The 14,074-nt window shown below is 43.7% G+C and overlaps 1 protein-coding gene across 10 annotated transcripts in view; it reads left to right on the top strand.

Annotated features, from left to right (window-relative positions):
- Positions 1-14,074, top strand: part of RFX1 (regulatory factor X1) — a 155,275-nt gene that overhangs the window by 91,949 nt on the left and 49,252 nt on the right. For 9 of the 10 annotated variants that reach the window (XM_033923957.1, XM_033923959.1, XM_033923958.1 and 6 more), the window contains 2 exons: positions 11,684-12,046; positions 12,188-12,282. In XM_033923957.1, coding sequence (XP_033779848.1) covers positions 11,684-12,046; positions 12,188-12,282 — 458 coding nt within the window. The remainder of the gene's footprint in view (positions 1-11,683; positions 12,047-12,187; positions 12,283-14,074) is intronic. The other variant, XM_033923960.1, reaches the window with a different exon arrangement.

Raw genomic sequence — 14,074 nt, 5'->3', positions numbered from 1 at the left:
CTAGACATCTTAGTAAAGTATTAAAAAAAAAAAGCAGAGTAGCTATGGAGTCCATTTGTTCATGAAATTAGATTTTTTGCTTTTCCTACGGTTAGGGGTTGCCAATTTAAAAGATTTTTCAGCTGAAGTTTGGCTTACCAAACTGCCCTTTGGGATAAGATCTTTGGTAAGTTGATCTCCAGTTCTTAATCTTACATTAACTTCAGGAAATTATTAAAAACTCATCTCTTTACAAAGAATTCATAGTATCTCAACTGTTATATTTCCATTTTTTCTCCTTGAATTCTCTTTCTTGTAAACCGCGCTGAGCTGTGAGGTTGAAGCGGTATATGATTACTGTTATGTTGTCTTTATACCAAAGTAGCATAATTGGCAAGTTCCACAAGAGAGTCCAAATGGTGCCTGTGTCTCCTTCCAGGCTTTACTTATATCTAATGATCCTCAGTGTTTATCCCAGGCTTTACTCCTCACTCCCACAGGATCCTCTATGCTTATCTCAGGCATTCCTTTTTATCCATGGCAGATAAGTCCAGAACAAGTGGGTTGTATCCATTGACCAGTGGATGGAGACAGAGACAAAAAGTAGTTTCAAGTGATTTGCTCCTTTAGGTTATCATGCAACCCTGGAATGTTCAGTATTTTTCTGTGTTTTTAATGGATGGTAAAAGCAGCAAAAAGAGGCACTGGAGATGTCACAGCCACCAAAGGGATGCAAGTCTTTTATTGGAGTAAAAACAAAGAAAATCCCAACTAGGACCCAGTTTTGGTGACGGCGTCGCCTTCTTCAGGGGACAATATCAATCTTAGCTATTTCTTGCGTCCTTCTTCCAGGCAGCTCCGAAGCCAGTCCTAGGTATCAAGTATCCTTCCAACTTTTTTCTTTCGGGTCGATCACAACAAACCACCACACAACTTTCCTTCACCAGTGCCCCGCCACCTTCTGAGGAGATTAGAGCAGCAAGGGAAGAAGTGTAGATGAAAAAAAGAAGTGGTCCCAGGACAGAGCCCTAAGGTACACCGACTGGTAGCAAGATGGCAAGTTAGGACAAAAACTTGTATTGAAAAACCTTGCACTGTAATGATGGCTCTTTGGGGAGGACGGGATAGAAAACGAACTAACTAACTAAATCTACCAGAGCGTACGCTAAAAGTATGATGGGAAACATCGGAAGAAAACGAGCATTTGATATGCAAGTCAACATTTATAGGTTAATATACCACCTTTCTGTGATACAACCCAAGTGATTTACCTATTATATAAAGGTATAGTAGGTAGTTTCTCTGCCTTTATATAATAGGCTCACAATTTAAGTTTTGTGACTTGGCTACTGCACTAACCATTAGACTATTCCTCTACTCATGCCCAAAACAGGGCACTTAGGTATCCAGGGCTGCCCTAGGTTGAGTTGAACAAGGCTCTGGGACATCTTGAAAGGAAGATGATGACTCTCCAGTGCAAGTGGCTTGTCTTGAAGTGAGTTTGATCTATAAAGCTGATGTCCTCTATGACTAGGGGGTTGGGGGTTGCAGTATGTGCTAGATGCTTGCTCTGGCTGTGCTGTTGCTTAGCATATGGAGCCTCCAAAACACACACTGGGCAAGCTGCTTTTCAGGGAAGGTCTCAAAAAAGGGGAGATAAAGCTTCAATAGTTGCCAATGACAAACCTAAAGATCTGCTCAGCTAGACAATCTATAGGTAGATCTTAATTTTGAGCTGCAAAGAAATTTAAACCTAGTTGTTCTTGTTTCCAGTATCACTGGCCTTCCTTTTGTGGGTAAAGGAAAAGAACTAAACTAAACTAAACCTTAGGTTTGTATACCGCATCTTCTCCACGATCGTGGAGCTCAGTACGGTTTACAGGATTAAGATAGAATGGAACTCCAAAGGATGGTTGTGGATTAAGAGTAAGGAGGAATAGAGGATTTTAGGGTATCAGAGAGGGGGGAGGTGTTATATTTTTGAGAAAAGCTAAGTTTTCAGATGTTTTCGGAAGAATTGGAGGGAGCTCGAATTTCGGAGAGGGAATGTAAGGTTGTTCCAGAGCTCGGTAATTCTAAAGGGGAGGGATGTCCCTAGTTTTCCAGCATGGGATATACCTTTTATAGACGGGAAGGAAAGTTTTAATTTTTGGGAGGATCTGGTGGAATTGGGATTAGAGGAATTCCAAGATAATGGAATAACGGGAGGAAGAATGCCGTGAAGGATCTTGAAGGTTAGGCAGGCACATTTGAAGTGGACCCTGGAGATTATTGGAAGCCAGTGAAGCTTGGACAGAAGTGGTGAGATGTGATCAAATTTACTTTTTGCGAAAATAAACTTAGCCGCAGCATTCTGAATCTGCTGGAGTCTGAGGAGGCTTTTCTTAGTTAGGCTTAAGTAGATAGAGTTGCAATAGTCTAATCTGGAGAGTATGATGGATTGTACAAGGACGTTGAAGTCTTTTTGGTGGAAACAGGATCTCACTTTCCTCAGCATATGAAGGCTAAAGAAGCATTTTTTATCAGGGAGTGGAGGTGGTCATTGAAGGATAGTGAGGAGTCCACGATGATGCCCAGAACTTTGCTTGAAAACTCAAGCTGTAGTGTGGGGCCGGAGGACAGTGGGATGGAGGTGGGTAAATGGTCTAATATTGGACCGAGCCAAAGTAGTTTTGTTTTGGACTCGTTTAGTTTCATTTGTACAGTGAGGGCCCAGTTTTGGAGGTTCGATATACATGAGGATATGTTCTCGGAGAGGTTAGTGAGGTTTGAGTCGGTCTCGAGGAGGACAAGGATGTCATCAGTATAAGTGTAAAGTGTTTCAAGGGGGGATAGTTGGAGGAGTTTCAGAGAGGACATATAGATATTGAAAAGAATAGGAGATAGAGGTGAACCTTGCGGGACTCCACATGTCGGTTTCCAGGGGGAGGATGAGGTGCTGTTCATGTTAATGGTGTAAGAATGGGAACGTAAGAATTTTGAGAACCAGTCTAGAACTGTGGAGTTGATGCCTATCTCGGAGAGTTGGAAAACTAGAATATCATGATGGACTACGTCAAAAGCAGCAGAAAGGTCAAATTGTAGAAGAACAGCGAACTTATTACGGGAATGAAGTTGTTGAACCTTAGAGATGAGTGAGGCCAATAGGGATTCGGTGCTGAAATTGGGTCTGAATCCATATTGGTAAGGAAAGAGAATAGAGAATCTTTCTAAGTAGGACGAGAGTCGGGAAGATACGATAGACTCTAGCATCTTGGTTAGGAGAGGGATATTTGCTATTGGATGATAGCTGGATGGGGTGGAGGGGTCTAGATCAGATTTTTTCAGTAGTGGGGTCAGAGCAATGTGTCCCATTTCAGAAGAGAATAGGCCCGATAGAAGGGTAGAGTTTATAAGTTTGGTGAGAGATGCGATGGCCTGTGTGGGAATTTTCTCAAATAGGTAGGAGGGGAATGGGTCCAAGGAACAGGTATAAGTTTTTAGTTTGAGGAAGAGTTTAAGGACCTGCGATTCGGAGATGAGCTCAAAGGTAGTCCAAGATCTGTCAGCTGGGATGGGGTTGGAGATAGGTAGTGTAGGGATGGAATCGGTGAGCACCAGGGAGTTGTAGGAGACTGTAGGCGGGAAGGAGCATCTTAGAGAAGTAACCTTTTCATAGAAGAATTTTGCTAGAACATCAGCTGACGGGAAAGAGGGGGGCGGGGTGGAGTCGTTTTTGGAGGTTAAGGAGCGCCAGATGTTAAACAATGCACTATTCTGGTTGTTGGAACCGGAGATCTTGTCTCCATAGTAGTTCTTCCTAGCTTTTTTTAATATTGTATTGTAGAGCTTAATATTGACCCTCCAGGTCTGTCTGTCTGTAGGGGAGTTTGATTTTTTCCATTTGCGCGCCAAAGCTCGACATTTCTGCTTCAGTTCTCTGTAAAATGGAAGGTACCAGGGGGCCTTACGGGGGTAGGAGATGGTTTTAGTGGATAATGGAGCAAGAGAGTGGTAGGTGGATTCAGAGAGGGCGATCCAGATGTGCCAATTGGTTTCTGAATCTGCGGGCTTGGGAACGGAGGAGAGATGTTTAAGGAAATTGGACCAGAACAGATCGCTCGTAATTTTTTTGCGGAAGGTTATGGAGTTGGGGGAACAGGATGGGACCCCAAGATGCGACATGAAAATGGAGAGAGAGAAAGCCCCTAAGAAGTGGTCAGACCAAGGGACGTGTTCCCAACGAGCGTCATCGGCTGAAGTTTTGTAAGAGGTAAGATCGAGGAAACTGATGAAATCTAGTGTGTGCCCTTTTTCATGGGTTGGAGAGGGAGCAGGGGGGAAAAACCTAGAGAGGAGAGGAAGTTGTTAAATTCAATCGCATCCTTGCTGGTGAAGTCGTCAAGGTGGAGATTAATATCCCCAATGATTAGTAATCTTTGAAATTTAAGGAAGGCGTTTGTTATGGTTTCGAGGACTAGATCAGAGGACTTGATCCAAGGGGTAGGAGGGCGGTATAGTAGCAAGATACCCAGTGGGTGAGGGCGGAGTTCATCATTGACTGAGGCTAGCATATATTCTAGTGAGGGGTGGCTTCCCTTTTCAAGGAGCTGGACGTCAAAGAAAGATTTGTAGAGTAGTGCCAGGCCGCCACCTTTTTGGTTGGGTCTGGGTGAGAAGAGGCCTTGGTAACCGTGGGAACAGAGTTCGTTTTGAGTAAATAGGTCGTCTTTAGCAATCCATGATTCTGTGATGCACAAGAATCCAGTGTCAAAATCATCAAGAAGGTCTTTCAGAATTTGGACTTGTTGCATGTGGATCTGACATTGCAATAAAGTGTCGGGACTGGGGTGAGAGAATCAGAAGCATGGTTGGGGAGATTAGCAGGGGGCAGAGGTTTTAAGGCCGCAAGGTTGGCTTTTCGGGGTTTTTTTTTGAAAGGGTGACTTCTGATGCGCATCAGTGTGGGGATTCTGAGGCCAGGGTAGATATTACTGGCATTTGGGAAGTCGAGTGGGATTGGAGAGGGAGGTTTCAGGCAGAAGGAAGTGTTGAAAGAAGAGCATAGTAGGAGAAGAAGGAGCCAGAGGGGTGGCTTCATGGTGAGGCTAAGGGAAGCCTTTGGGCTGGGAGGCAGGACTAAATTTGGTTCGTGAGTGAGTACACTCAGCAGAGGAGAGGTTTAGCGACAGCTCAGGGAGGGCTAGGATTTGTTGTTCTCTAAGAGAAGGATAAAATCAGGTGGACAGCATGGTATCTAGTTGAGAGGTAAGATAGGAACGAGAGTTAAGCATTGGGGTTTTTTTTTTTGTGAGTGCTAATCAGAGGTAGAGCCTAGCAATGAATACAATTTAGCAGCTGAGTACAATTTAGCAACTAGACAGTTTCCACATAGTAACTTAAAGAGGGGGGACATAGACAGGAGAATTAAACAAGGAGCAACTGCACGGTCAGGAAGTCTTCCGCAGCCCAAGAATGGGCTGGAGGGAGGCAGGGGCACAGAAGATGAGCAAGATACTTAGCAATGGATAAATTAGCAACAAACAATTTCCGCATAGGAATTAAATAAGGAAAGACTTAAAACCAGGGAGAAACTTAGGTATGGTGAAAACTGACAATCTGGAGTCTACGACTGCCCTCAATGGTTTGAAGAGAAGACGGTTCGTGTTAGTTAAGTCCTTCGGCAGCCCTTGGATGGGCTGGAGGAGAGCAGGACTTGAAAGTGAGCAGAGGCAGGGCAGATCCCTCCTGCTCGAGCGGCGTCAGGCGGAGAAAGGAGGGACAAGATGGAGGAAGCTTCCTCCTTCCTCTGCCTTGGAAAGTTGCTGAGGAGAAAAAACTTTCGGCGGCCCCGAATGGGCTGAAGGGAAGCCGGACGCTGAGGTGGGCAGAGACAAGCCCGATCACGCTTGCACAATCTTCGGCAGCCCTCGGATGGGCTGCCCAAGGTCCTTACTGTTCAGGGCCTTCTTGGGCCTCATAAGGATGGGCTCTGGTTCCTTTTCTCTGAGAATCATGTAACAGGCTGACTTTCAACTTTTTTTTAAAGGAATGGACACAAATCACATCTGATCAGTGGGTTCTAGATGTCATTCAAAAAAGTTACAAGTTGGACTTTTTCCCCCTCTTATATATTCATTTGTAATCTCTCCATGTTGCGCTCCTGTCAAGGTAGATGCACTAAAACTACTTTGCAACACATGCTAAAATTTGGAGTGGTGATTCCAATTCCCAAACATGAAATGGAACAGGAAGATACTTCATCTGTTTTGTAGTTTCCAAGAAGGAAGGGATATTCCAAACTAATTCTGGACCTTGAAGGAATGAATTGAGCATGGTCTCATTTCAGGATAGAAATATTCTCAGAGGACATGCAGACAGATATTCTTACATATGGGTGATGTCCACACAGCCCAGCATGGATGTGTACCAAAGTGTACTGTCACTTTAAAACTTAAGCACTGTACATACCTTCCCGCCCAACACCAGCTCGCAGCACCTTCAGTTCTTCGTTTTCCACAGAGCAAAGAAACGCTCCTGTGTGCGGTATATTTTCTCACTTTAGGTGCCTTCTCGTACTGTTTTTTTTTCTTCATATTTATCCCTTGTATTACATTTAATATAATTTTCTCTTAATTTTTTTTTGTGTGTGTGGGGTTTCGGGCTTTCAGGCAGCTTTCTGCCTCTGATGCAACTGGGAGCGTTAACTCCTTTTTGGGTACAATTCTACTCAACCTCCCCTACAATTGAGTCCTTTGATTTAGCATCGGTGGTCTTCCCATCGATGTCCCCGATGCCCAGTGAATTCAAGAAGTGTTCTTGATGTAACAGGACCGTTTCACGTTCAGACCCTCACAACTGGTGTGTGCAGTGTTTTAGCCCTGAGCATCGGGATGTTTCTTGTAACCTTTGTGGTCACACGCAAAAGAAGACTAAAGGCTTGTCAAATTCAATTTGAGTAGCTTTTTGAGTCTACCTCTACTATATCTACAGACCCATTACCAGCCCAAGCACCTCCTCCATTGACGTCTACTCAACTGCCAGTTCTTTCTAGAGGGAGCTCCAACTCTTCTTCTGCATGTCGGACCTCTAGAAAAAAATCTAAGAAGCGTCGGCACTCACTTTCTAGACAGACGCCAGAGGGTGGTGGTTAATGGAAGTCGCTCGAAGGAAGGAAAGGTGACTAGTGGAGTCCCTCAGGGTTCGGTGCTGGGGCCAATCCTGTTCAATATGTATGTAAGTGACATTGCTGAAGGGTTAGAAGGAAAAGTGTGCCTTTTTGCAGATGATACCAAGATTTGTAACAGAGTAGACACCAAAGAGGGAGTGGAAAATATGAAAAAGGATCTGCAAAAGTTAGAGGAATGGTCTAATGCCTGGCAACTAAAATTCAATGCAAAGAAATGCAGAGTAATGCATTTGGGGATTAATAATAGGAAGGAACCGTATATGCTGGGAGGAGAGAAGCTGATATGCACGGACGGGGAGAGGGACCTTGGGGTGATAGTGTCCGAAGATCTAAAGGCGAAAAAACAGTGTGACAAGGCAGTGGCTGCTGCCAGAAGGATTCTGGGCTGTATAAAGAGAGGCGTAGTCAGTAGAAGGAAGAAGGTGTTGATGCCCCTGTACAGGTCATTGGTGAGGCCCCACTTGGAGTATTGTGTTCAGTTTTGGAGACCGTATCTGGCGAAAGACGTAAGAAGACTTGAGGCGGTCCAGAGGAGGGCGACGAAAATGATAGGAGGCTTGCGCCAGAAGACGTATGAGGAGAGACTGGAAGCCCTGAATATGTATACCCTAGAGGAAAGGAGAGACAGGGGAGATATGATTCAGACGTTCAAATACTTAAAGGGTATTAACGTAGAACAAAATCTTTTCCAGAGAAAGTTAAATGGTAAAACCAGAGGACATAATTTGAGGTTGAGGGGTGGTAGATTCAGGGGCAATGTTAGGAAATTCTACTTTACGGAGAGGGTGGTGGATGCCTGGAATGCGCTCCCAAGAGAGGTGGTGGAGAGTAAAACTGTGACTGAGTTCAAAGAAGCGTGGGATGAACACAGAAGATTTAGAATCAGAAAATAATATTAAAGATTGAACTAGGCCAGTTACTGGGCAGACTTGTACGGTCTGTGTCTGTGTATGGCCGTTTGGAGGAGGATGGGCAGGGGAGGGCTTCAATGGCTGGGAGGGTGTAGATGGGCTGGAGTAAGTCTTAACAGAGATTTCGGCAGTTGGAACCCAAGCACAGTACCGGGTAAAGCTTTGGATTCTCGCCCAGAAATAGCTAAGAAGGAAAAAAAAAAAATTTTTAAATTGAATCAGGTTGTGCAGACTGGATGGACCATTCGGGTCTTTATCTGCCGTCATCTACTATGTTACTATGTATGTAGACTTCCATCTCCTCACCATCTTCAACTCCTCAGAAGCATCAACGGTCGAAATGCTCTCCATCGCTACTGTAAGTGCATGGAGCTTAGCAAACAGTATAAGCAGTCTTAATTTTATACTGTTTGTTAAGCTCTATGCACTTGTGAAAAATGGCCATAGTCCTGGCACAATCATCTTAGTAGCCTCAGACTGGCCCAGGAGGCCTTAGTTTGCAGATCTAGCTCAGCTCCAGGTCAGTGAGCCACAGGGGAGGACCCAGCTTGGCTATTGCGTGGTTGCGCTTGAAGAAGGAAGGCTATTTAGAGGAAATGATAACAACTTTACTGCAAGTGAGAAAACAATTCACTTTGGTGTGGCATGTACCAGTGTTTGATGAGTACTTGAGTTGTAGTGTTTGGAGCAAACATTTTTCACCTACTGTGGCATTAACTGTGCACTTCAGAAGGGTGTGTGTTTTAGCAGCCCTTTCATGTTTACAGGGTCGTTTATAAAAATCCTCTTTGGCCACTTTCCTAATATGGTGTATTTTCTGAAAGGGATTAATTTTATGGGTTGCTAGTGTGTCCCATCTGCCCAGAGTCTTAATTTGCTGCCCCCGGTTCATAGACAACGGTGCGAAAGACAAAAGCGCGCGCCGACAATTGAGCGCAGCGCGGAGGTGCGCGCCGCACAAAATTACAGTTTTTAGGGGCTCCGACGGGGGGTTTTGTTGGGGAACCCCCCCAGTTTACTTAATAGACATCGTGCCGGTGTTATGGAGGGTTTGGGGGGTTGTAACCCTCCACATTTTACTGTAAACTGAACTTTTTCCCTAAAAACAGGGAAAAAGTTAAGTTTTCAGTAAAATGTGGGGGGTTACAACCCCCCACACTGCCGCGCGATGTCTATTAAGTAAAGTGGTGGCCCACGCCCCCCCCGTCGGAGCCCTAAAAACAGTAATTTAGAGCGGCGCGTGCCTCCGTGCTGCGCTCAATTGTCTGGGCGCGCCTTTGTCGCGGCGCGCTTTTGACCTGACACCGATTCCTTGAACTGTGTTTGATTCATTAGATATTGATTCTCACAGCGGCTTGATAATAATAATATATGCATATTATGCAATGTGAATTATTGCTTCCCCCTGTTTGCAGCGCTCTAGTATTTGCTCCAGTGCTGGATCGGTAGCATGGAATGTTGCGACTCTTTGGGTTTTGGCCAGGTATTAGTGACCTGGATTGGCCACTGTGAGAATTGGTCTGACCCAATAAGGCTATTCTTAAGAAATCTGAAGGAGCATTATTCCTGAAGAGTGTTTGAATCACTGTTTTTTCATATAAATAATTATGTTTAGCTAAGTCCTGTGGAGTATTTTTAACTTGACTACTCGGCATCTGCTTGAATTGAACATTGCACTGTATTCACTGAGGTCTTTTTCTCCACTTTTGTTTATGTATTAAGCAGTGATTTGACTCCTTTGGAAGAGAGTATAGATTATTTTTGATTAGTGAATTGTTCCTGCTCTAGCCCTTTTGAAAGTTTTTCTATGTGAGGAAGGGTAATTGAAATCGCCCATTATTATACTGTTGCCCAATTCTCCAGCTTTCCTAATCTCTGAAAACATTTCATCTGTCTGCTCATGTTGTGTCGGGGGACGATAGTATAACCCAACCTTTATATTCCTTCCCTTCACACATGGAATTTCTATCCATATGGATTCCACACTGCTATCTATGTCATGCAGAATGTTTATTTTATTTGTTTCAATTCCCTCTTTATCATATAGCACAACCCCCCCTCCAATTTGATCTACTCTAACCTTGTACCTAGAAAATACAGTGGGGTTGGAGAGGGCAAAGGGTGTGTGTGTGAAAAGGCTACAAAATAAACCCGCCAGGATGTTTGAAAAAAACGCCTGATTGGGCAGGAAAAGCAAATCCAATGAAAAAATCAATTCAGTAGGCTGAATCGAATCAAAACATTTTTCCCTGAATCGGGCAGCACTAGTTGACATCTGCAACCTGGTCATCGCTGTACATGCTTGTAAATTACTATAGATTGACTGTGATTGTGAAAGCAGAGGTTTTTATAGCATCCCTCCAGACCAGCACAGACAAATGGGTTCACGTACGTCTGCCAGCAGGTGGAGACTGAGAATAGACGACTTCCGAGCTAGTATGTGAGCTGTGCAGTCTCCCCAAAGCCAGTCTCTTCTCAGTCTCCTCAGAGAGAGCCTGTAGGGTCTGCCCTGTTTGATTTGGCACAATATAAAAAATCTGCATGCAATAACTCCAGTTGACATATGCAGAGTAGCAACCTGGTCATTACTGCACAAATTTATAAACCACTATAAATTGGCTAGGATGGTGAGAGCAGAGATTTCATTTGGTATGGAAGTAATTTGAGCAGGGTTGCAGAATCCCATCCAGTCTGACTGCTTTGTCAAATCCTTATATTTTCGGTACTGGTCTGATGAGGATGAAATGGAAGGAAAAATTAAGTCTTACTTGCTAATTTTCTTTCCTTGAGTCTCACTAGACCAATCCAGGTCCCATCCCTTTTCAGATATCAGATTCCTTGTTTAACATTTTACTTTGCTCTTGCTACTTAGCTGTTAGAAATTAAAAGTAAAATGATTTTTATAGCTTCCAGTTTTGCTGTTCACAGCTATGCATTTAATAAAAAGGGGAATGTTATCTAGCAATGAGAGAGATGAGAATCAATGGAAAAACATTTATTGCTTGATACAAAATGCTGAGGAGCTTAGGCTGCACAATGCACAATCTGTTTCCAGGCCTCCATCTGCTGGTAGATAAACATAACCCCACAGTCTGGTCCAGTGAGACTCAAGGAAAGAAAATTAGCAGGTAATAATTTTTTTTCTGTGCTTTCTCATCTTTTAGAAGATGGTATAGAGATCATATTTGTGCCTGTTCCTTGTATTCTATTTAAGATTCAGAAATTAGTGAAAAGGTATGGAACAAAATTATCAGGGATTGAAAAGGCAGAATACAAGTACTGATATGAAATTAAATGGATTACAATGTATGCATAGGTCCTGTGGTTTGGCTTGCACACTTCTTTTGCTTTTTGGGATGGCTTGCTTATATACTAATAGCATTTAAAAGGACCCCCCCCCCCCCCCATGACAGTGGTAGCAGCTAAACCACAGTGCAGTTTTATGGCATTTCCCAGAGAATGAAAGATAAGCTAGAAAAGAAACTTGATGGTTTTATTTCAGCTACTTGTGATCCACCGTAGTGCACAATGGAGAAACATTTTAAGTAAAGAAATAGATGTCGAATTATCCTGCCAGTTATCCGATGGAAGCCCAATGTCTTCAGTACTTGTGTTTATTGTTTAGAGCCCAGGCAGTCAGTTGTCCGTTCCTGCTAGGAAATGTCAGCCGCAGCCGCAGCCACAGCCACAGGAGGAGCAGGAGCAGCAGAGAGAGTCAGAGACTGATCATCCTCCCAAGTTAGAAGACAGGATGGAAGCAGAGAGGTTTGAGAGCACTGGAGCAGGGCTGCAGTACGTGCAGTCACTGCCCTCAGGGGTCGGCTCTGAGCACTGGGTGGAGCTGGTGCGAGTTCTCCCTCAGCAGCTCCTGCCACCGCCACAACAGCAGCCGTTTATCCCAGCCCACCCTCAGAGCCCCGAAGAGAGAGTGAAGGTGCAGAGAGTCCCTCAGGTGCTAGTGTTCGGAACAGCAGCAACAGCTCTGAAAGTAGGTCACAGCGAGGTCAGCCATACAGCAAGATCATGTTTTCTTCAACATTTGTGTGTGGGGGGGGGGAAAACAACAAGGGGGGCTCCGAGTGCAGAGACGGTGAGAGGGGTTGAGCTGTTTCCATTCTGTTTCAATCAGGTTCAGCAGCTTCAGCAGGTGCCGGTGCAGCATGTATATCCCAGCCAAGTGCAATATGTGGAAGGCGGAGATGCCAGTTACACAGCAAGCACCATGTAAGTACAGCCGGGAAGGGGGGGGGGGGGAAGGATGACGACTGTGGAACAATCTACCTGGACATGGGGAACTTCAAGAAATTATTAAAGACTCAACTCTATTTCTTAGGATTTATTTACTGCCTTTTTGAAGGACTTCACTCAAAACAGTGTACAGCAAAAATAAGTCCAACAGACGCAATAGACAATTACAGCAGTAAAAAAAAATTCTGATCACAATATAAAATATGACAGTATGTTACATTACAATGTCGACACAATGCATGAAAAACATCCAAAACATTTTTTTTTAATTTTACAAATCTTTATTCATTTTGCATCATGTAACAAGTGTTACAATAAATAACAGTTAAAATTGAATACAACACTTGTAACTTTATCATATTCAGCATTAAAACATTATAATTTTAACCCAATCCCTCCCAACCCAACCATAATCTATGCATTCACAAAACTCCTATATAATATTCTTTATTATTGGTCTAAATATTAATAAAATCTCTCCCCCATCCCTTCCTTTTTATTGTATTTATAATGGAAAAATGGTATCTATTCATTACAATATCTTGTCAATGGCCCCCAGATTTCATTTTAATAGACATCATAGGGTATAGACAGAAGAGAGAGAGTAACAGAGATTCAAAAATAAGGTCCTAATTTGAAGAAAGTTGTCCACAAGGTCAGACTGGTGCTAGAAAGTTCTCTCAGATGGGGGAGGAGCTATAGGTAGTGTGTGCAGCCAAGGGTCCCTCCTTGTGTGTGTGACTAGCCCCTTAGTTACTTCTTCCATTAAAGACCTGGCTGAAGAGCCAAGCTTTCACCTGCTTCCCAAAGTAGAGCGAAGCCTTTCAGGGGCTACTCCTGAGAAGTCTACAAAATCCTGAGTGGAGCAGAACGGGTACCAGTGGATCGATTTTTCACTCTGTCAAAAATTACAAAGACTAGGGGACACTCAATGAAGTTACAGGGAAGTACTTTTAAAACCAATAAGAGGAAATATTTTTTCACTCAGATTAGTTAAGCTCTGGAACGCATTACCAGAGGTTGTGGTAAGAGCAGATAGCGTAGCTGGTTTTAAGAAAGGTTTGGACAAGTTCCTGGAGGAAAAGTCCATAGTCTGTTATTGAGGAAGCCACTGCTTGCCCTGGATCTTGATACTATTTGGGTTTTGGCCAGGTACTAGGGACCTGCATTGGCCACCGTGAGAACGAGCTACTGGGCTTGATGAACCTTTGGTCTGTACCAGTAAAGCTTTTCTTATGTTCTTATCACATCATATGGTGTCCTTCGTAGAGAGTTGGTTTAGGGAGGACCTTAGAGACCTTGGAAGTGTGTAGAGGAAGATCCTTCAGGTACTCTGAGCCATTTTCTTTGAGGGCCTTGAAGATCACACAGAGAGTTCTAAATTTAGTTCTGTATTGTACTGGTAGCCAGTGAAGTTTGTGTAAAAACGGTGTGATGCGGTCACGTCACTTACAGCCTTCTGTTAGTCTTGCTGCAGCATTCTGAATCAACTGGAGCTGGTGCAACCCTTTGTAATCAAGACCAATGTAGAGCGTATTATAATAATCCGGTCTTGATGTTATCATAGGATGCACAATGGAGACAATCTTGCCTTCTCAGTGTAAGGAGAGAGGCTGCGTAGTTGTTTCAAATGATAGAAGCAGCTCTTGAAGGTTGCTTGTATTGGGGGGATCAGAGTAATTATTGAATCTAGCTGTATTCCAAGGTTCCTGACGTCCGATTTGAGGGGGAGTTTGAATTTCACAAAAGAGATTTTGATACAGGTATG

The sequence above is a fragment of the Geotrypetes seraphini genome, chromosome 16, assembly GCF_902459505.1.
Source record: "Geotrypetes seraphini chromosome 16, aGeoSer1.1, whole genome shotgun sequence".
NCBI classification, from domain to species: Eukaryota; Metazoa; Chordata; class Amphibia; order Gymnophiona; family Dermophiidae; genus Geotrypetes; species Geotrypetes seraphini.
The sequence above is the reverse complement of the archived record's forward strand: the minus strand, read 5'-3'. Positions and strand labels throughout refer to the sequence as shown.